The 22544-nt window shown below is 40.0% G+C and overlaps 1 protein-coding gene across 5 annotated transcripts; it reads left to right on the forward strand.

The window, feature by feature from the left end:
* Window positions 1-1147: 1147 nt before the first annotated feature.
* On the forward strand, window positions 1148-22457 carry LOC143861117 (putative inactive histone-lysine N-methyltransferase SUVR2). 5 transcript variants are annotated; one of them, XM_077372026.1, is made up of 11 exons: window positions 2009-2156; window positions 2295-2400; window positions 3944-4201; window positions 4367-4411; window positions 4515-4995; window positions 5418-6679; window positions 7118-7383; window positions 7718-7784; window positions 7900-7950; window positions 21849-21966; window positions 22124-22457. In XM_077372026.1, the coding sequence occupies exons 3-11, from the start codon at window positions 4022-4024 to the stop codon at window positions 22153-22155; spliced, it is 2502 nt and encodes an 833-aa protein (XP_077228141.1). In that variant the 5' UTR covers window positions 2009-2156; window positions 2295-2400; window positions 3944-4021; the 3' UTR covers window positions 22156-22457. The 5 variants fall into 5 exon arrangements, with proteins under 5 accessions (XP_077228144.1, XP_077228141.1, XP_077228142.1 ...); XM_077372027.1 differs by having other exon boundaries at window positions 3954-4201; XM_077372029.1 differs by lacking the exons at window positions 2009-2156; window positions 2295-2400 and adding an exon at window positions 1148-1283.
* The last annotated feature ends 87 nt before the right edge of the window (window positions 22458-22544 follow it).

A 22544-nucleotide genomic window follows, 5' to 3' on the forward strand; every position in this document is an offset into this window, starting at 1 on the left:
GGTGTCCTTGCAAAAGTAGGAGTAAAGGGCTCCCTGGAATGTATATTGACCAAATGGGGCACCCTTTACCCCATACTTTTCCAAGGGCTACTCTCAGTCTAGCATTCCTCAAGAATATATCACTTTCTTCATATAATGTGTCTTATAGATTTGGAGGGTTAGGATAGTAAGGAAATGATTATGGGGCACAGCCTATTTACGTTGGGGCCCAACAGATGAATGGTTTGGATCTTGGAACCCACTGTTCGTTGTTAAAAATAGGCGCAGTTATGTTCGTGTGATTGCAAAAACGTGTGATTTTCTGTGAGAGAGAGATAGGGTTGCAACTTGCCTCACTGACCCGAAAAACACATGGGCCGGGTTCAAAGAGATTGGGTCTCGGGCTAGGTCGGGTTTCAAATTCCAAAACCTGAGGCATTCTCGGGTAGGGTTGGGTTTAAGTGCTAAAAACCCGAAACCTGAAACTCGAAAACCCCGGAGGTTCGTTTCCTTTGTATAATTTTTTATCTAATACAATAAGCTGGGATGAAAAGATGAGAGTTTTTTCGATTTTTTTGAAAATCACATGAGAATTACAAGTCACATTTTTTGACTTTTTTGAACAAATGCACCCATTCAACTCATATAATTTCAATCCTACCCCCCCTTTATGCTTTTAACAAAGGCACCCATTAGATCTTATAATTTCAATCCTACCCCCTCCTTTATGCTTTTAACAAAGGCACCCATTAAAGCCGTATAATTTCGATCTTACGCCCCTCCTTTATGGTTTTTTAATTAAAAAACTATAGGGTGATCTTGACCATCCGATTTAAGATAAGAGGAATTATGGAAACATCTATCGATTGGAGGGCTAGGATCGGCCTATGGAAATGATTTTTGGGGCACAACCTATTTATGTTGTGTTTCATCACATGGACGGTTTGGATCAACCTATGACGTGGTCCGTACAGTTCTTTGTCGGCCCGCGTATCGCACGGGTTTTTTACTAGTACTTTTAAAACACGGTGACAAAATCAAGATAAGTTCAAAAATAGAAAGCTAAAACTAGATAAGCTAAAAAGTAGAAACGCACCATACTCTCACTCGCACTCTCTCTCTCTCTCGTCTTTTCCAACTATCCCTCTTTCACTTTTAAGCTTTTCTTTGCCCCAGGATTTTCAAAAAAAAAATTTAGTTTCACTCTCAGCTTTTTTAGGATTTTTAATTTTTATCTACTCCACCCACTATCCATGGAACAATGGAATTTCTTCAACCCAAAACCTACAGAGCATCAACCTCTAGTGAGTTTTTTTAATTTTATTCCCCCTTTCTCCCATTATTTTCAGCTCAATATGGAGTTCTGTTTCTCTAGTTTTTTTCATGATTTCTAGTGTTTCTGTTGAGTTACATAGTCTCTCAATTTTTCTATAAGATAGTCGGATTTTTTCCCACTATTTTTCCCTTCGAATGAGAGATCAACTAGGGTTTTCCTCTCTCTCTCTCTCTATGTGTGTTTAGAAATCAAATGCTGCAATTGTTGTCACAAGCCCTTTCTCTACACTTAGTTGAATCAGGGATAAATGAGAAGAAGAGGATGATCGATGCTCAGCTCTTTTGGTTCAAGAACAGGGGCCTTTCCGAGAAGAGGATGATCGATGCTATGCTCTCTGGGAATAATTTTATACCCATTTCTTGATATTTTAAGTAACTATTTTGGATGAATTGAATTATTCAACAACGTGAAAACCCGACCCAACCCGACAAACTATCTTGGGTAGGGCCGGGTTTAAGAATCATGGGTTTTTCAAAAAATAAACCCGATCCGACCCGACCCAAAATAGGTTCTGGAAAACCCGACCCGCCCGACCTGAGTTGCAATGAGAGAGAGAGGCGCACTTTAAATCCTTGATACGTAGTGTCCGACACGCGGAGGCGCATGTTAGTGAAGCCCGGTGTTATAACTGGATCGCTGACGAGATTCGCCGTCCTACGTGTCGCAGTCTAGAAATAGAAAGAGCCAATTAAATAAAGCCCGTTTCATTTCATTTCATTTCCCTCCCTTCTGCTTCCCCTCTCCAGTTGTAGACAGACCTCGAAGAGGCCTTTCTCCTTTTTAACTTTCTTTTTTCGTAGCCCTAATTTTTCAAACCCTAACCCTCCTGAAAAACAGCAATGTGAGACGATCTTCTCTTCTTTTTTATGGTTTCTGCCGTATTTTCCTTTCGAAAACTTCGATTTCTGCTACGAACTGTATGATCTCAGTTGTATACACGGAATGCTAAGCTGAAAGTTGATTTTAATTGCGTTTTTAGGGTTTTTTTTTGGCGGATATCCCTTCAGAAATCGCTCTCTCCTTGTTTTCTCTTTCAATGACTTGAAATCAGTTGTGGAGTGATTATAAGTCTCTTCCGCTTCTAGGTTAGTACATGATCTTGAGTTCTCTTATGGTTTTTAGGTCGTAACCCTTCAGAAATTGCAGTTTTTTCTTTTTTTACTTCGAAAGAGTTTATGTGTTTTGAGGTTTCTTTGATGTGTTGAATCAGTTGCAGAGACGTGATTTTTAGAGCGATTTCTCTGTAAGTTTGTAACGTTCTACCTTCAGATCGTCTTGCATGCTGGTTATGTGTCTTCTTTTTGCCTCGCCGAATATATGAGGATGCATTTCTTTTTCTTTTTTTCTTTTTTTTTTCAGAGATTGTATTTCTGTTAGGCCGAGCATTATTCTTGAAATTTGGGCCTTTTTCTTGTACTTTTTTTTTTCTCAATGTTTGCTTGTAGTGATTGTGGTACTTCTTTTTTATTTATTTATTGTTGGTCATTATTTGGAACTTTTGAGCATTATTCTTGAAATTTGGGGCTTTTCTTATGCTTTTTTCCCTCAATGTTTACCTGTAGTGATTGTGGCACCTTTTTTTTTTTGTTGGGAATGCATGTTTTTGAGGTTTTTATTGAGTCCTTTATTTTGGTCGATACGGATATGTGATTTTTTTTTCACCTCGAAATTTCATGTTGTAATTTTTTTTTTTAAATGGCTTCATGTATTAATTGTATTAAGTCAAAACGTTGGGTATTTTGGTCAATGCTTGTGTAGCATATGGTCGTCTTTATCTTTTATGGGTTCTATTCAGTTGCAGCTGTCCCAGTAAAATTACAGTGGCGATATGATTAAAACTGCGTAATGCTTTTGCTTAAATGTGATGTTCTTTTGAACTTCCCACTGGTTGTTGAGCATTTTATTTTTGTTGAAACTGCATGTGCTTGAAAATGGGAGCAATATTTGTTAGATATTTTGTTTCAATCAATATTTCAGCTTCCATATCGAATTTTGTCCCTGCCAATGACATGTATCTTCCTTCTCCTATTTCATGCATAAGAATTTGAGTCAGTTTTTACCATTAAAAAAAATATATTTTGAGCCAGTTTTTATTTTGTTAATGTTTGTTCTTTGGCTGGAGTTTTCCTTTTGGTGTTTTCTTCTTCTTGCAGCTAGTGTCACTGAAACCATGCCCTGAATCATTCCTAAGACCTGTTAACATGACACTGTAGAATGGGCTGTGTTTTTCTGTCTGACCCTTAAAATTAGTGTGAGTGCCGTACCATTGATGTACCTGGTAACAGAGCCTAAACTTTTCAAATTAATTTGCCTATTTTGTTGGATTTTTTTCTCTTTTGTACACAAATTTACCTCTTCAGTTAAGATTTCTTTCTTTCTTTTTTGTTTTCATCGATGGTGTTATTTCTCTAAATGTTGATGGCTTCCTTTTTTAATTACTGGAGGCTTCATTTATGGTCTTTTTTATTTCCTCTGAACTTGAGCATTTTATGTTAAAGTGCAACTTCCATAGTACTTAGTTGTAGCTAACATATTGTTGATGAAGATTATGCTTGGAGAATATTAACCATTCAGAAAAAGAAAAAGAAATGTCTGGAAATTTAACTTCTTGCTCTCTTATTGGTCTAGGAAAGTGTAGGTACAAGTTTTGTGTCTGGGTGTTGAGAGGCATTTTGTAGAGGATTTCTGTAACTTTTGAATTCAGCAATGTCCCGTGTGAGAGGTTCCAAGGCCTTCGAAGCAATGAAGGCCTTAGGAATTAAGTCACATATAGTGAAACCTGTGCTGAAGAATCTATTGAAAGTATATGATAACAACTGGGAACTTATCGAAGAGGAAAATTATAGAGTACTTGCTGATGCCATCTTTGACTCTCAGGATTCAAAGGTACATTCTATTTGTAGTATTCATTTATGCCATCTTTGACTCTCAGGATTCAAAGGTACATTCTATTTGTAGTATTCATTTATGCATAGGTTAATTTTTGATCTTTTGAACTGTGCTAGCTATTTTTTATTTCTGTTCATGATGATATTTACTTAATCTCTTTAGTCGGAAGAGGAAGGAATGAAAAGGAAATCAGAGATGATTATTGATGTATGAATCCCATTCCTTGTAGAGTTGTAGTTGATATGGTTTGATTTCTGTTCATTCCTTTGCTAATGAATCTCCCCTTTGGCCCTTTGACCTCTTGTGGCAGGAAGGGGAAGATAAGAATGAAGAAAATTGGATAAACGATGAACCCGTTCCTCCGAGGAAAAGATTGCGGTTGAGACAAGAAGATGGCCCGTCTTCTCTTTCTGTGCCTAATTCCAGCATGACAATTGGTGAATCTTCACCGAGAAGGCCAAAAATGGACGTGGCTGTTTCACCTCAATCCTGTCTCAAACAGGAACTAGCGGCTCTGGATTCACCTCAGGCAGACCCGGGAGAGAAAAGAACTGAGGCTCTTTCAGTTCAACTTACTACTAGAGGGAAAAAGCTAGTGTCTGAAAGAATTCCCAACGCTAGCTGCTTTAAAGAGCCAAAGGTTAAACCTGGGATTGTTTTGCCGAAAGAAGATGCACCTAGTAACGCACTAATTAAGCCCAAAAGCGAACCGTGCACTTGTGACTTCCCAGAGTTTGAAATTCCGATTGCTGTAATCCATCCTGCTGTCACAAGTTCCACTAGAAATGAAGGTGTGTATTTTTCTTGATGTATGCTTGTCATTTCTGTATTTCTTCATCTGGACAGTGTTGTATTTGAGTTCTAAAGGGGAGCTTAGATTTTCTTAGTTACTGGTTCCATGCATTTCGAACTATGCTCAGCCTGCTAGGAGTCAAGCAGGGATTTTGAAATCCATGAAGGTATAGGTTGAGTTATTTTGTAGGTTCTGCTCTGCTTCACCACTAGGGTATAGGTGACACCAACCTTTCTTACCTTTTTAGTTTCACTTTAGATAGAGAATTTCAAAATATTGTCTACACCGAAGGCCAAATTAAATCAATTGGTCTAGTGGTGTAAATGGCTTTCCTCTGTTTCTATTTGATTGCTTAGCCTTTGGTTGGATAAATGACTTCAGTAATATGCAGCTCTAACTATCTACTATTGTTTTGTTTAGCTCATCCTGATCCTGTATGTAAAGAAGGCTTTGCAGCTGGAAATGATTCTACTGGACACGCAGATTCCCCGGATTCCATGGTATCAAAGTGTGTGAAGGCGGTGGGGGAAGGGAAAGAAGATGGTGTTCCGGGTGTGGCATGTATGAGTGGAACAGTCCTAAGTGTTCCAGAGGCAGCTTCTTCGAGTTTTGAGATTGCATCATCAGACTCTGGAGAGGTTAAACTTTCTCTGACCTGTAACCCTGCACTCGATCGTTTCAATTTTCAAATGCCAAGTCTAGATGCAGTTTTAAAAATGGCAGAGGAGAAATGCCTCAAATCATACAAAATTATTGAACCCAGTTTTTCTCTCAAGAAGCTGATGAAAGAATTATGCCAATGTTGTTTGGACTTGGGCAACAATTCTAGGGTTGAAAAATTGGGAAAAGATGTAAATATAACTCCGACCCTTGACTTCTCGAAGAAATCTAACATCGAAACTGTATTGGGTGCAAAAACTAGTCACTTACATGGAAAAGTCAACATGCCAGCAAGTTCTTTAAATGGTTCACCTGACTGTCGAAACCCTTCTGAGGTGGTTCCAAGGCTTCTAGCTCATGGTCGTCAGTCCAGTACGCATTCTAATGGGAACCTTTCAGGTAGTTCTAAGAATGAATGCAATTCGACGCAAAAAGAACGGGAAGGTTCAGAAATTCAAGAGCTGAATTCACGTAGTTTGGTGGCTATTCCGCAATGCCGGTTCTCCATTGACGAAGTAAAGCCACTTCACGACGTCAATGACATATGTAAAGGTGAAGAAAGCGTAAAGATTTCATTGGTAAATGAAGTCAGTAGTGAGCCGTATCCCCCCACTTTTTACTACATACCCCAAAATATTGTTTACCAAAATGCCTATGTTAGTTTTTCTCTTGCTCGGATTGGAGATGAACATTGTTGTTCAGATTGCTTTGGTGATTGTTTATCGTCAGCCATACCTTGTGCGTGTGCTCGTGAAACTGGGGGCGAGTATGCCTATACACCAGATGGCCTAGTTAAGGAAAAGTTTATGGATGAATGTATCTCTATGAATCGTGATCCGCAAAAGCACAGTCACGTTTATTGTAAAGATTGCCCTCTAGAAAGGTCTAAATATGAGCTTATGCCCGATCCATGCAAGGGCCATTTAGTAAGGAAATTTATCAAAGAGTGCTGGAGCAAATGTGGCTGCAATAAACAATGCGGAAATCGTGTCGTCCAGCGAGGTATAACACGCAATCTGCAGGTCAGTTTTCACTTGTACATGTGATTTAAAATTCCGAATGCTAGTTGATTTGAGTAGCATTATATTATTCTTATTCTGAAGTAGAATATTGATATGGTAACTGAGAGTGGAGCCGAACCAATAGCCTTTTCCCATGTTAGGAATTTTTTCTTTTTTTTTTGCTTAAAATGGCAAAACTAACCCTCCTATGCCATGTGATGAGGAGTGATTTGTTCGGTTCCACTATTGGTTTCCGTGGCAGCACTCTCTGAAATAATGATTCTAAGCTCTGTAATGTATCATTTTGAAGATATTGTATGTTTTTCTCATCCTTCAATTAATAGGATGTACATTTCATTTATCATAACATAGTTGAGAATCATGCCTTTTCTATTCTTTGGTTAGGTTAAATTTTCTGGGTATGGTTCACAGCTTCTAACTATCATTTGCGTATATCAGGTGTTTTTGACACCAGAAGGAAAAGGGTGGGGTGTCCGAACCCTTGAGGATTTGCCTAGAGGTGCTTTTGTATGTGAATATGTTGGGGAAGTGTTAACTAACACGGAGCTGTATGATCGAAATATGCAGAGCACTGGTAATGAGAAACATACTTATCCAGTGCTACTAGACGCTGACTGGGGTTCAGAAAAAGTCTTAAAGGATGAAGAGGCCCTTTGTTTAGACGCAACATTTTACGGAAATGTGGCAAGGTTCATTAATCATAGGTAATTTACAAACGAATGTATCTTCTTGTGGTATTTTATAGTGCTGTTTTACCTTTACTAATTTACTGTTTCTTTTTTACTACCTTGATATTTTATAGCCTCGTTCACTGGGCCGCCCTTTTTTTTACTACCCTGATATCTGTTCAAAGAATTTGACCATATGTCCTCATAACTTAGAGTATACCATTAAGTCTAGTGGAGCTTGAACCCCCATGTGTAGCTGAAAGCTAACATTCCTCTTCATCTTTAGTTTTTGTTGAATATGTAATTTTGGATGATTAAAAGTTAAAGGAAAAGCATTGTATCCTGCTCCTAAATTCTGTGACTGCACTAGGTGCTTTGATGCAAACTTGGTTGAGATCCCAGTCGAAGTGGAGACACCAGATCATCACTATTATCATGTATGCAATCTGACTTGCTCCATTTTCACACAATTTCCTTATCGGCCTCCTTTGCAATGCTACTCATAACTGATGTAATGAATATCTCGTATTGTCCAACTGTTCTTTAATGCAGCTTGCATTTTTTACAACGAGAAAGGTAGAAGCATTGGAGGAGCTATCTTGGGTAAGTAGCCTGACTTGGGCGTTCTATAATTATAGTTTGTTCGATATTTGTCAAAAGGTGTTTTTTTTCATAATTCCATGGCCATATTATATCTGGTTAATTCAATGTTCTGTAATTATAGTTTGTTCGATATTTGTCAAAAGAGGGTAGTTTGTTTCATAATTCCATGACCATATTATATCTGCTTTATTCCATCTAATATCATAAGTGGGGAATGTGATCATTGGCATGGTTATAAATTTCCACCGAAAGCGACACGAAACGACCAAAATGTTTCCGTTTTCATCCCATCCCATCGAAACAAAATCTCAATGTATTTGTTCGAAATTTTACTTTGCATTTCATTTTATTTCATTAATGTAGAGAGTGATATTTGGTAAGTGACATTATTGGACTATTGCATTAATGTAGAGAATGATATTTGGTAGGTGATGTTATTGGACTGCACAACATGGTAACGCATAGTAACTGTATCTTATGCATGGGATGTCAGATCGGCATGAGACCAATGCTATCTCATAACTTTATGTGGTACCATCGAGTTGCAGTCCTTGGAAGAATGATGTGTCGTTGTACTTTCTTATACTTCATTACATTGTACTTTTTATTGACTTTATTGTTTCAGACGTATGGAACAATGCGTGTCACTAGGTGTTCAATGTGATCAAGCCATTATGAATCCATTATGAATGTCTTTCTTGCTTATGTGATGGTTTCTATGTATGTATTTTTGCTCATTCTAGCATTTCCGAAATTTTGGTCTTAAAATCTCACCATTTACACATGTTTCCATATGTTTTTGTGATTTTACGAGATTCCCACAAAAGTTTCCAACCGAAACCAAAATGTTTCCATTTCGGTGCTGAATGAAACCAAAACTTAAAACCTTGATCATAGGTAGAAAGTGCAAATGAATATGACTAACAATCGATCCACTAAGCAATCTTCTTAAAGCAAAATCTTGTTACCACCGACCCACAAGCATTCCTAACCTTGTTTGCCTTGGTTTTAACATGCACCCAATCATAGTTGTCAACCCGCGACTCGATTTCTTAATTTTATGACTCAACTCGACTTGTGACTCGTAGGAGTTTTTGACAAGAACAAAAATTTAATTGAAAAATATAATTATATATCAAAAGATGAAACATGTAAAAAATATAACCCAATAGCCCATAGATAAAGCACTAAGCCAAAAATATAAATAACTATATGCTTGTAACTTCCATGCACAAAAATAATTAAGTTCTGGTTGGAACTTAATCATGGGTGATAACCCTTCATTGCTTTAGATTTGTATCTGCACATGATCTATGGTATGGCTGGAAAGAGATTTGTGGTGGTTCAAGCCAAGAACCCAAGATTGTCCAAGACTGGGAGCCTCCCGCACATGGTTTTTTGAAGCTAAACTTTGATGGGTCTAGCATGGGGAACCCCGGTCCTGCCGGAATTGAGGGAGTCTTGAGGGATGGATTTGGAGCTATGAAATGGGTTTTTGCGGCTCTCATTGGAGTCTCAGACACTAATGAAATTGAAGTGCGTGCTACCTACTAAGGAATAAGATATCTTGAGAATGAAGATTTGAATAAGGTAATGGTAGAAGGAGACTCGCTCAATGTGATAAGGTAACTTAGTGGCTCTCATTCCTTCCCTTAGAGATTTGCCTCTTTCTTCGATGAGATCCAAGACAGTGCGGGGGATGCATCGATTTCTTTCTATCATGTTAGGAGGTCAACTAATGGTGTAGTGGACAATTTAGCTTGAGATGGTGTCTCTGTGGAGAGAATGGAGCTATTTAACTTCGTTCCTCCTTGGCCCTTGTAGTGGGGCGTGTTCTTATCTTTCTTTTTCTTTTTCCGTCTCTTTATTTGTATAGACCTCCTCGGTCTTTTTTTCACATTTAATACAATTGCCTACCATTCAAAAAAAAAAATTTAAGTTTTAAGTTCCAACTTCCAAGTTTTCAGCCATCAAAACAAGAAAGCCTAGGCCTAGCGACTCAACTTGACTCGTAAGAGTCTTAGTTTTTTGACTCAACTCGCAGCGACTCGTGAGAGTAACCAGACGACTCGTAATAGTCTTCAATAGAGGTGACTCACCCATGCGACTCGACTCTATTCGACTCGAAAGCCCAGCAACTCGACTCGAGAGTTGACTCCTGCGACTCGTAAGAGTTTGGCAACTATGCATCCAATAACTCTTGCCATTGGTGATCAATTTGGATGAGCAAGGAAGATGGAGGATTTCAAAGACCGAGAGACAAATGCAAGAGCTTGTGTCTGACATCTTAGACACAAATATCTCTGATATTTTCAAAAATGTCGTGACATGTTACGACATTTTGATAAAATGAGAAAATTCAGACATTTTCCCAATATTCTAAAAAATATCGAGATATCTTCTTATTTCTGCAAAATTGTCATGAAAATATTGCGATAAATTCACGATATTATTTGTTGTCCTAAACTCCTAATTTTGTTGTTAAATTTATATTTTTATATATTTTATTATTTTAGTTTTTTCCCTGATATAAACTCGAAATTAACAAAAAATAAATAAATATCCCAAGATATACTTTTGCTGAGAAATTCATGAGACAAATATTTGTGACATTGTTTGACAAAGACAAAGAATATTTCAAGGAGCGAGAGAGAGCATGAGATCGAGCATGAGATCGAGCCAGACACAGGTTTTAGCAAAGAAAGAGAGGGAACTAGAGATTGTGTGATATTCAGGTCAACAAAGACTAGAGAGAGAACCCGAATTACTGCACAAAATTTGTGAAATTGCAAAGGGCAAGTGAACCCAGCAAAACGGAATGCTTTGTGAAAGGTTAGCTCAGAAGACTCCTCAGTCGTGTGGGACGGTGGGATGATCAAGCAAATGAGCCACAAAGAACTTGGAATGTGGTTCATAGTTGGTGCATGTTTTAAAATTTTAAAAGTGGAAACAACACTAATATGAGGGACCGGATTTGTAGCAGCATGTTTGTAAAGTTTAAAAGAAGGATCGCTTTCTGGTGCTACATAAAATCATTGTTTCAAAACTCTTCCGCGTCGTTGTGGACTCTTCAAGTTGACTCCCTTTTATCTTGACCGTGTTCTCGTCCGAGTCTGTGTTTTTCCCTACAAAGTCAATCAGAACTCCATTGACTCTCCCAAGTACTAGACCATGTCAACCGAGAATTAGACCGCATCAGCCAAGTATTTGATTGCGTCGTGCCAAGTCAATTTAGATTTGCTTTGGCTGCTACCCATTTTGAAGCACTACGGAAAATATTGGAGCACAACCGAGGGAGAATTGAGTGAGGATCGAGTACCTATGGTAGTCAAAAGTCCGGGGATTGCTCATCTTTCGTGACTCCTATCAAGGAGACTCGTCCTAGATTGCGTGGCCCTGCCTCAAATGGCTCGCCCTTTAAGGAGAAATTTGTTGGCGAGGGGTCCTCACTAGAGTCTGGTTGCGTACCCCCAGGTATTCGGCTGCCCTTCACTTGGTTCGAGATGTTATGGCGAAGTGGGCAGTACTCGAGGTTACTAGAAGGTTGGCTTAGGAAGTTCGTGGTTCTCGGGAGAGTGACCGTAGCCCTCATAAGGTTAGTCAAGGTGTGACACCGAGGCCACTCATCGGTGGTGGGAGGTCCGTGGGGTCTTGGCACATGTGTGGTCTTTTGAGACCTCTGAAAAAATCGGACGGTGTCTCGGGGAAGCTATTTTATTCGATTGGTCGTGCTATCGAGGCTTTGGTTGTGGCATCACTCGCCTATGCGCTTTGGTAACTGAATCTTATCTGTCTTCGTTATGCATAGGCTTGGATATTGATGGTACGTCGTTCTGGGAGGAAGTCGTAGCCGAGCAATGTGGTTGGTCGCCTAAGCTTTGGCACGACTGGGGCAAGAAATGTAGGCAGTCCGTCGAATGCCGATAAAACTCAGTCGTTTTCCTAGAAGCACCTCAGATCTCGGGCGTCTATTTGGAGAATACACCTTGTTGGCTGGCGAATGAAGGGTATGCAGCGCCTTAGACGTGAGCAGCCAGTGTTGCTATTATACATGATACATGCGGTAGATGAGACCCCGAGTCCCCGGAAAGAAGTGTACATAGGTCTTCGAAGGAGCATGCCAACGAATGACAGGTGGGTAGCAGGCCATCCCATGGTCTCTAGGACGCTCCCATTATTGACTGTATATATGCCTGGCCGGTTCAGTCGATTTATCCAAGTTGTATTGATGCTTTGCACGTGCCAAGTCACTCCCACCAGATACCACAGGAGAGTTGTAGCGCGCCATGCAACAACGGGAGCGCTTTCCCTTCAGTGGGGACATACAATTTTTTACGACTGTGGATTGCAGTGGAGATGCTGTATCTACAGAAAGAACATCCGGTTTCCAGGTTGACGGTGGGCAAGAGAGGCCAATTCTCTTGGACATTGCCGTAAGAGGTTTTCAGCCTTCTAGTTTCCCCTTTTTGGGCATGGGAGGTACAAGGATGACATTGTTGTAGCTTCCGATGGGGTCATTCTTGGCAGTGGGCCTGAACCCCTTTAGACACATGCCACTGCGGATCCGCTTACTTCCTGCTTCAGTCAATTTCTGCATGTTCTCTAGAGACTACTATGAACAACTTTTCATCCCCACTGTTAATGGGTGTAGTTCCCTAATATGACTCGCTACGTTAGAGCCCGTCTTAGTAGAGACAAGTGTCCACGGGAGTGTTGGAGCATCCATTGCTTTAGGTGGGCCCCAGGTCTGCTGCTGTGAGGTTATAGGACTGTTAGGAACCATTGAGGCTGCTTCCTGGCACTTCCAGTAATGTATTGTTTTGCCGTTTATGGGGTCTAACCATAGCGTTGAGGAGTAAGTGTCCTAGATTGGCTTCACAACGAGGCGTGTGCTTTGACAATAAGATTGACAACCCCGTTCGAGAGTCGAGGCAGCTTGATCGGGACCTAGTGCATCAGCTTATAAGATCGGAGAGGAGCGTGGGTCCGTAGTCCAATTTTCGCCGTGCTGTAGAGCTGGATGGTCCTACTCCAATCTTTTCTGGCAGCAGGTTTGAGTGGGACGGTGAGGCAGACTTTTGTTAAGAACCCCAGCAATGCCATACAATCCCCAATAATAAGTACGAATGTACGATTATCACTCTCTCTTGTGTTTTGGAAGGCTCTTGTAGCTCTATTTTGTCTGTTGGAGGGTGTAGTAGGGCTGATGACACTTATAATTAATATGAATGAAAACATCTCAGATAATTAGGTTGCAATTCACACTACTGATAAAAATTAGGGATTTATCACGAACATCACAGGAGAGCCTTTCTATGGAAACATCTAAAATGAGGCATGTGTTAAAAGTCCTGTTGTTGATGAGAATCAAGGAGATGATTCACTTGCTATAGTCTTTATCAATGAAGGGTCGGACAGGCTATTGAACTGGGGAGTTGACAGAAGCTCTACTGATGTTACTGGAGTGATGATGAGAAGTTTATCTCGGATTTAGTGAGTAATCACATCACGATAATTAGCAGGGTGTTGAGGTTATCTTTTGTTGGCCTAGAAGCGGAGGCCAAATTATTGTTTTATAACTTATAAGGCTGCAAGTCCGAGACTGAAATTTAAATGATCCCTTGGATTCATCAAGGGATCATTTAAATTTGAACTATGAAAATGGCTCTTCGAGCAGAAGAAGTGGGAAATCTAGGAACTAGATTGAGAGGTAACATGTGACTTCTTTGCTAGAATGGGCAGTTTCTCAATGAAAGTTCTTTGCTCGAATGTTCAGGGCCTTAGATTGCCTGAAAAGATAACCCATGTCAAGGAAATGCTTAGGATCAGTAAGCCTATAATCTTCTGCCAGCAAGAAACGGAAATTATTGCCGTCAATAGACTGCTGCTAAGCAGGCTGGGATGAAATTCTAGCTTCTTCTTCTTTTTGCCTTGATTTAACAGGTGCGACTAGTGGGATACATGTGATCTTGTGATGGTTCCCAACTGGAATTGGAAAATGAAGTCGCAGACTCCTTTACTGTCTCAGTGTAGCTCAGGATGAAGAACAACTCACGCTTTTGGGTCTTCTCCGATGTTTACAGCCCTATTTCTTATGCAGATGGTAGCTCTCTTTATGCTGAACTAGAAGCTATCAGAGACAAGTGGCAACACCCTGGATGTGTTGGAGGCGACTTCAATGTCACTAGATTCCTTGAAGACTGACATGGGTGTCCTAGGATTTCCTCCAACATGCTAGCCATTTTAGATTTCATCGCCAGGAACACTTTGGTAGACCTCCGTTGATTGGGGCAAAAAATCGTGGTTGAAAAATCAAAGCAAAAGTAGGATGGATCGCTTCTTTGTGTGTCAGGCATGGTTAGACTGCTTCCCAACACCTGCCACTGCCAGATTGTGTTACCTAAGCTGGTCTCGTCTTTGATCACTGCCCCTTCCTTTCTCTTGGGGGCCAACTCCATTTCGTTTTGAGTTGGCATTGCTGTTGGAAATTAAGATGCTTGAGAAGCTTTACAGCTAGTGGATAGTAACTTAGTCTTTTGGCCCCTTTGATGCTAGGGTTGGGCAAAAGCTGAGATTTGTCAAATATAGACTGAGAAGATGATTTAGAGAAGAGAAGGGGCAGACCGTCTTCAAAAAAGCTAAAGTACCGTGGCACATCAAGGACCTTGAGGACAAGGAAGTATTGAGTCCCTTATCCAACAAGCAGGAGACTCTGAGGGTGGTTCTCAAAGGAAACTATAATTGGATAATCCAGTAGGAAGAGTTGATATGGAGACAACGTTCTGGAGTGAAGTGGCTTATTGAGGGGCGTAAAAACACTGCTTACTTTCATGGTATCGCCAGTGCAATGCAAGGAGCAATAGGAACCACCCTCGTAATAAACAAGGTTTGAAGCATTGATCAGGTAGCTATTCATACTGAAATATTGAACTTTTATCGTTTCCAAACTCCTCAGATATTTATTTTCTCTTTCACCAGATGGGCTTGATTTCAATAGTTTGGACCCAGATAGTTGTCAGTGGCATGAAGAAAATTTCAGTGAGGATGAAGTCACAAGAAGCCTGTGTATGAAGTGTGATCAACCCTGGGCCCGGACAGTTTCTGCATTGTTTTCTTCTAGGAAACTTCTAAAATTTGGTTTAGCACCTTTTAGAAGCACATCTTCAAGATGTTACTTCTAAAATATGCTTTAGCGCCTTTTGTGCAAAGTAAAAAATGATATCAGAAGAGAGGGTCTGACTTTCTCAAATCATGTGTGATTCTTCAATCTTTTTTTTTGAATGATGAATAGTATTAATATAAGAGTTCAAAGGCCGAGAAGGCCTGAACAAATGATACAATAAGAATCTCAAGAAAAACAAAAAATCAAGGTGGTAGATAATCAAACTGCCCCAGATTTTACTTGAATACCCCATCTTTAGCTAGCTTATCCACCACACCATTTTCAGATCGTTTCACATGATAAGCATTTAAATGTCTTCCTCCTGATATATCACGGATTTCATCAAAAAATGCCGCAAATCTCCAAGGTATTGAGTGTGTCCCATTAAGCCAACTTATCACGTTCTTTGAATCTCCTTCTATCTCAACTTTTTCCAACCCAACATTGATTAGAAGCTGAATACCATGGTGGATGGCCCTCACTTCCGCCTCGTTTGATTCGGATACTCTTGTAGGACCCGAGTAGGCCCAAATGACATTCTTCAATTTTGATATATTTCTTTATCCATCTTCTACCATTTCTTTGTTGTGTGTTTCCGTTAAAAATTTCTTTTATATATTTGGTGTAATATATGAGGTATTTATCATTTGTTGATCAATCATTTAAGCCTGTTGATGTTTCGAGTAGTAGCTTGCTCTTCGTCTTCAACCAAATTTCGGGCTATCAAAAAATAGAACTCCTCCGTGTATTCCCTCACAGAATGAGCCCCTTGCTTAAGGCCGAGAATCCTCTGGCAGAGAGGGTGGCTCTAAAATCATATGGCAATCACATGCTTTTTATCTTTTCTTTCATTTTGGCCTAACGATTGATCTTGTCCTTTGCTTTGAATTCTCCTTGTTTGGACTTGTTTCCACCAAACAAGGGCAGCCTTCCTAAGTTTTATGGTAACAAATTTTATCTTCAGGGAGTTCTTTCCGCTCAAAGAATTGGTCTATTTTATCCACCCATTCAAGGAATTCGTCGGGGTCAAGACTCGAGGTGACCCTTAAAATCCCCAACTTCAACTCGGATCCCGTAATCCCCATATCCTTCTAAAGTGCCCACTATCCTATCCTCTGTGGCCGGGTCCATTTTGGAACCGCCGTGGCTCTTCATAAGGAGCAAACTCATCATCCTGGTTAGACTGACCCTCCGAAGAGTCGTCAAAATCTAACTCTCCGGCGCCAACATCTCTTGGCATAGGTGGGAGGGTAGATCTAGGTGGTGTTGTGCGTCCTGGATGTGGTAAACCCAAGTGTTCGTTGATCCGAGTCAGGGCTGTGCTAATGTCGGCCAACATGGTAGAGTGTCAGTCCGTGGCCGAGGTATGTTGTTGTCAGGCTCCAGTGGGCTGAGGTCGACCCGGTCCCTATCGTAGAGTGTTGGCCCTGTTAGCCACAGCCTGGAAATGTGTGATTGTGTCTAGGACAGTTGTATGGACTATGGAACAGTAGACACCTAGCCTAAGACTCGGACAATCCTAGATGAGAAAAATGACACCTAAGACTCCCTTGAGAACAGAAGAGGCAACTGACTGACTTTTTTTTTTCTTTTTTTTTTTTGGTAGGTAAGATGGGGTTAGGCAAGACCCCGACCAGATATCATAAATGGAAAACGGAGTACAACTAGGGGGGCTTTAAAAGCAGCCAAATGGGAACAGGCTCCCAATTCAAAAGGCCTAAAGCATAGGAGTTACAATCGGGAGTACAAACAACCTGATGCATCATTAAAAATGATATCAGTAAGCGGGGAAGGGATGAGTTCAAGAGGAATATTGTCCCCCTTGCACACACAATCTGCTTTAGATAGAAAATCTGCTGCTGCATTAGCTTCCCTCCAAACGTGGGAAAGCTAATTGTGGCATACGACTAAGAACTACCTAAAACTTACCATCTGTCTATGACACACCAACAAAGGAGAGTAGACAACCTAAACCCTAGATGAAAAGTGTCTAACACCGAGAAGTCATATGAGTCTGGAAGCGAATAGGAATTTGAGCTATGTGCTCTGATACCAACTTGGTGCAAACCTGGAGGTTGCAAATTATACCCATGAACCCTTTTGGAACTTAAGGGGAATATTCTTCTCATAAAGTAATATAAACCGACTCCTAATTTCAGCATAGGCATTCAAGAAATTCATCAAGTTGTGTCAGGGAGTTTACTTTAAACTAACCTTAAAGATAACAATTAGATTAAATTCTATCCCGACCATGCATCGCACAAATGGATCACACTAAATAATCAGCATATGTATATTAACAAGGCAACACCAATATAAGGTTAGATCTCGGTCTCAAAGAAAAGTAAATGAAATCTAGGGTCCAACAACCTCTATCTATGATAGACAATCCCTTGAAGAAAGAGGCTCCAGATCAAGGATTAAAGGGGTGCCTAGGAGTCGTAAAATGAGGGCTAAAGGGATGAAAATATCAACGGTTAGATCTTACCCGAAAGGTAGTCACGTTGCCCGCAGATCTAGTGAAGAGGAGGTCCGAGAACAATGACGAAGAAGCTGGAAAGACCCGATCAGCCTTCGTAACTATAGTCAACACCTCTAGATTTGTCCAGGAAGGAAAATTTGATGTGACGCTGATCTTGCAACCTCCGGACAACGAAGAATAGACGAAGACCAATAGGCAGTGAAGAGGCGAAAAGAGCAGTAAAGGGGAATCTTGGGGCACTCTAAGTGCAAGGAAAGGGTCCAATAGCCTATGATGAAGGGGCAAAGGGATTGAGGAAACAAGAAGAGAAAGCAGGGGTTGACGATGATGTCCTACAGCCTAGGAGGATGCCCAACAGTCTATGGACTGAGAAAATCCTGCAGTGAGATTGCAGGAATAGGGGAATGAGGAAAGGAGGAGGAGAGAATAGAGAAAGATGGAAGGAAATAGGTGAGAAAGGATAGGAGGAGAACAAGGGACCGGAAGTTGCGGTCAGCCAACCCACAAACCTACTGTTTTAGAAGAGGAAAGTATGGACTGGAAGGAAAAATAGAAGAGAGGAAAAGAAAGAAGAAAGAATGGAAGAAAGAGAGGAGGGTCTCTTAACTTTCTTCCCTCAGCATAAGAATCTTTTTCTGTGCCTTTCATATTTTGTATTCTGGGGGACTCCTGGTCCCTTCTGCTTTTAATGCTTAATATGAATATATTGTCATTTTTCAAAAAAAAGGAAGAAAGAGAGTAGAGGATAGGAGAGATAGAAGAGAGAGAGAGAGAGGAAGAAGGTAGAAAGAAAAAAACCCTAGCCGTGCGTTTTTTTTTTCTCTTTAGAGTTTTGCATCAAAATGCGGTAGATAGAATGATCAATTCTATCCAATTTAGTCCCCTCCATTTGGGACTTTCTAAGGTGTTTTAAATGAAGGTGTTGGGCCCTCCCTTTAAACCAATGAGATTGTTTTAACTTGAGTGACTTGAGTCATAACAAAATTACTTAAACCATCGCTACTTAAGTTGTAACAAAATGACTTAACCACCGCCATATAAACAAAGGAAACCACCGGCATAAGGGATAAAGGGGTCTAAATAAGGAATAAGCATGCGAGGTGGTGTGTGAGTGGCATGAGACCTGGATGATGTGGACATCCCCCACATCTAGGCCCTACAATAATAATATGCTGAAATATGAAGTCCTAAATAAAATAAAAATTGAATAAATGAAGAATTTCTATATATAGGAGGCAAGCAAGGCCAAATCACATCAACCTGCATATCATGCATGGCAGCATGAGTCATGATCCATGATGTGGCAATCGAATTGATGCATGAATATATTCATCATATCGGGGATAAAGAGTTGCCTTGTGATACATCCTTATCGATGCTTTGGTAGCTCCCTCTTTCTCTCTCTCCGACATCAATAATTTTTAGCCATGTGTGATGATTCATGATTTCAGTCCAGTCATAATGCCAGGGAATATTTATGCTTTCTCTTGTACTCATCTTGTCTCATGGGCAATGCCCAAAAACCTAGACTTGTGACTTTTAACTTTTGACGTGTGACTTAGACTCAAGGTTTCATGTTTCGGTTCCGATATGTGTTTCGGTTACAGGTCGGTTTCTGATGGAAATTTTGGTAGAAATCTTGTAAAATGATAAAAATATATATGTAAATGATGGACATTTAGGAGGAAACTTCAAGAAGTGTTAGAATAAATACTAAAAAACTATCACAAGAAAATAAATCATCCATACTGTTTTAATTACATCGAATACCCGGTGGCATGCGACGTCGCACATTTTTAATAACTTAGTACATACTAGATGTCATATGTGATTCATATAGGGTACTGATATTACACTACCATGTTTCCATAATGACATCAACTCACCTTGTCTTTTCTGTTTCAATTGGCTGTTGAGAGCTTTTCACAAAATGTAATAGCTTGACATCTGTTTGAATAATAAAAGACGAGGTGAGTGTGTCAGTATCAAAACATTGGTGAGCAAATATCAATAGGCTTCATATAAATGTTTATACATGATACATACACCACATTTCACTTGCAATTCATATAAGAGGAGTTCTAAAATGAAGGGCACCCTTGCAAAAGAGGGATGAAAGGGTGCCCCCATTGGTTGTAAATCACCAAAGTGCATCAAATGGGATGAAAAGTCAAAGAACATTAATTGCACTATGGTGATTTACAACCAATGGGGCGGCCTGTCATCCCTTTTTTGCAAGGGCACCCTTCAGTTTAGAACTCCTCTTCATATAAATATAATTAAGTAGTAATAGTATATGACCGGTGCACTTATAGCTTTGGTTTCGGTATACATTTTAAGTTTGTGTTTAGGTGGAGATGGAAATAGAAACATTTCGGTCGTTCCATGTTGGTCCGGATGAAATCTAAAATCATGTTAAGACTTTGTTGTGTCAGATTGGATGTTGGACTTGGTTCGTTCCAAGTGAATAAACTAGTTCTTTAGCATTGATGATGGGATGATGATTTTGTGTGCCCTATGATTCATCCTACGGTGACAGATGGAAGTACTTTTTCAAAACACAGATGTGGGTCAAAATTCAGCCAACGCAAATACAAGTTGACTCGGCATGATGCGCTTTAGTACTCGGTTGACATGGTCATAATTCGGGAGAATCAAAGGTGTTTTGATTGACTTTGTAGTGCAAAATGTAGACTCTAACAAGAACACGGTAAAGGTGGAAGGGAGTCAACCCAGGTGATGAGGATCAGATGAACGGAATCTTTACAAGTGCTCTTTACTAAACCAAGACAATGAACAGTTCTCGGGCTTCGCTAAAGAGGTCCTAACCAATGTTACCATGATCGCCCTCTGACCTGTAATCCGGGGTCGCTAACCCCAAACGTGGGTCGTTTTCGACCCGGATCGCCAAAATGGCGACCCGGAGAGAGAGAGAGAGAGAGAGAGAGAGAGAGAGAGAGAGAGAGAGAGAGAGAGAGAGAGAGAGAGAGAGAGAGAGAGAAGGGGGAATGAGAATAAAAAAAACAACTTTCATTACCAGCTTTAATCTAATCATAAGTAAAACCTCCTTCCTTGCCTCCTTGTTTTTGCAGAGAGAAATGGAGTTTGTAAATGGCATAAGAGAGGAGGGAAAAGGGAAACCGAGGAAGGCATGCAGCCACTTAAAATCCCTAAACAAAAAATCCATCCACAAGCTTATTGATATTGGCACTACAAGTTTTAACCTCTCTTTTAAACAGTTGTCAAATGTTATTGCCTTTCCCAAAAATTGATATTGGCACTGCAAGTTTTAATCTCTTTTATAAATAGCTGTCAACTATGATTACCTTTCCCAAAAACTGTCTAATAATGCTTTAGCATTTCTTGGCATGCCATTAAACTAGAGAGAGAGCACCAGAGTGACCCAAATTAGCGCTCCAAACCAACCCGCGACCCCATATAGCGAACTAACTTAGCTTACCCTCATCGTACCTCGTACCAAGCTACCAACGTACCTCGTACCCATTCCCATATTGAGTACCAAAATGAACCGCGTTCCTGGTCCTAACACATGTAATTTCCCTAAATGAACAGAGAACAAGATATGCTCATAAATTTCCTGGAAGCTGAGTCGACTATTGAAATTGATAAAAATTTCTTGGAAGAGATTCAATTACAATCTCAAACCAATCAAGAGGTAGATCAGACCTTGCATCAATGACTTTAGATCTATGTCAAAAGAGGACTTTAGATTGGATATATACAGTCAATCTCACCATGACAGAAGCTAGCAGAAATTCAGGTTACAAAACGAATTTGAGTCGTAATGAAGAAGGAACAAGCAAGAACTTTTAACAGAAGAAGCTCAAAAACAGAATTTTGGAATGTGCTTTCTCCTTTCTCCATTCATGGAGGAAATACCTCTAAGAGCTTACAAACGAAAGTACATGAAAATCTCTGAGATCTAAAAACTCCCATCTGCAGCCACTATTAACCTATTTATAGGTTGCCCATGAAGATTCTAGAAAGGGGCCAGCTATTGGCAACCACTTGACAGCTGTAATCTGAAATTATTTGTTGCAGTGCTTTCATGACTATAGTGCTTAGTTCATGTGCCTGCAAAACTCTTGGGAAAACTGCTCTAGGACCTTAACTATGGTTAATAACACATCTGAAATTATCTGTGAAGGTCTTTTTGAAATTAGTCCACTTTTTAAGGTACTTGAGACGTACATTGCTATCATCTGTTTCATGCATGTGGTGTCCAATATGCAGGATTATGGGATCGATTTTGAAGATCACAATCATCCGGTTAAGGCATTTAGATGTCATTGCAGTAGCAAATGCTGCCGAGATATGAAGCGTCGAGGCAAAAGAGTGACAAATGGCAAACGTTAGTGTTTCCTAAAGATTAGTAGATGTTCAAGGAAAATATTTGCTATTCCTGAAACTCAGGGATTTTAAATATTTGCTAGTCGTGTTCTTTTTATAGTCTTATTGTAGAAACAAGAGCTTTCAAGTGAGCTAATTATGATTAGTTCTTGGTCCAGGAACTAAGCCGGGCGCATTAATTTTGAGATAAACAAATGGGGATACATTAAGGAACAACAACACTGCAGACGAGGGATTATGAAACTGTCAAGTTCTTGAGGTAAATATGATAGCCTTTTTAATTTGGAGAAACAACAGTAAAGAGGGGAGCTCCAGTTTGTTTTTTGTTGGCACAGGTTCCATTTAATATCTCTGCCTGTAGATATTACAGCTTTTTGTACATGTTTTTTGGGGATATATTGGGTCCTGATTTGCTACTAATTGCTAAGCTATGTTGATTCTGGGGAATCGGATTCAAGTTCTGGTGCCGAGAATTAGAAACCTTGCTGAACATGCCTTGAATTGCAAGTTCCATGTGTGTCGAGTATAATAAAGCTACAGTTCACTGGCATTTTCAGAGTTGTCGCCAGACATTGAAGT

Source organism: Tasmannia lanceolata, unplaced genomic scaffold, assembly GCF_043159265.1.
Source record: "Tasmannia lanceolata isolate RefF3 unplaced genomic scaffold, GAP_Taslan_0.1 ptg000037l, whole genome shotgun sequence".
NCBI classification, from domain to species: Eukaryota; Viridiplantae; Streptophyta; class Magnoliopsida; order Canellales; family Winteraceae; genus Tasmannia; species Tasmannia lanceolata.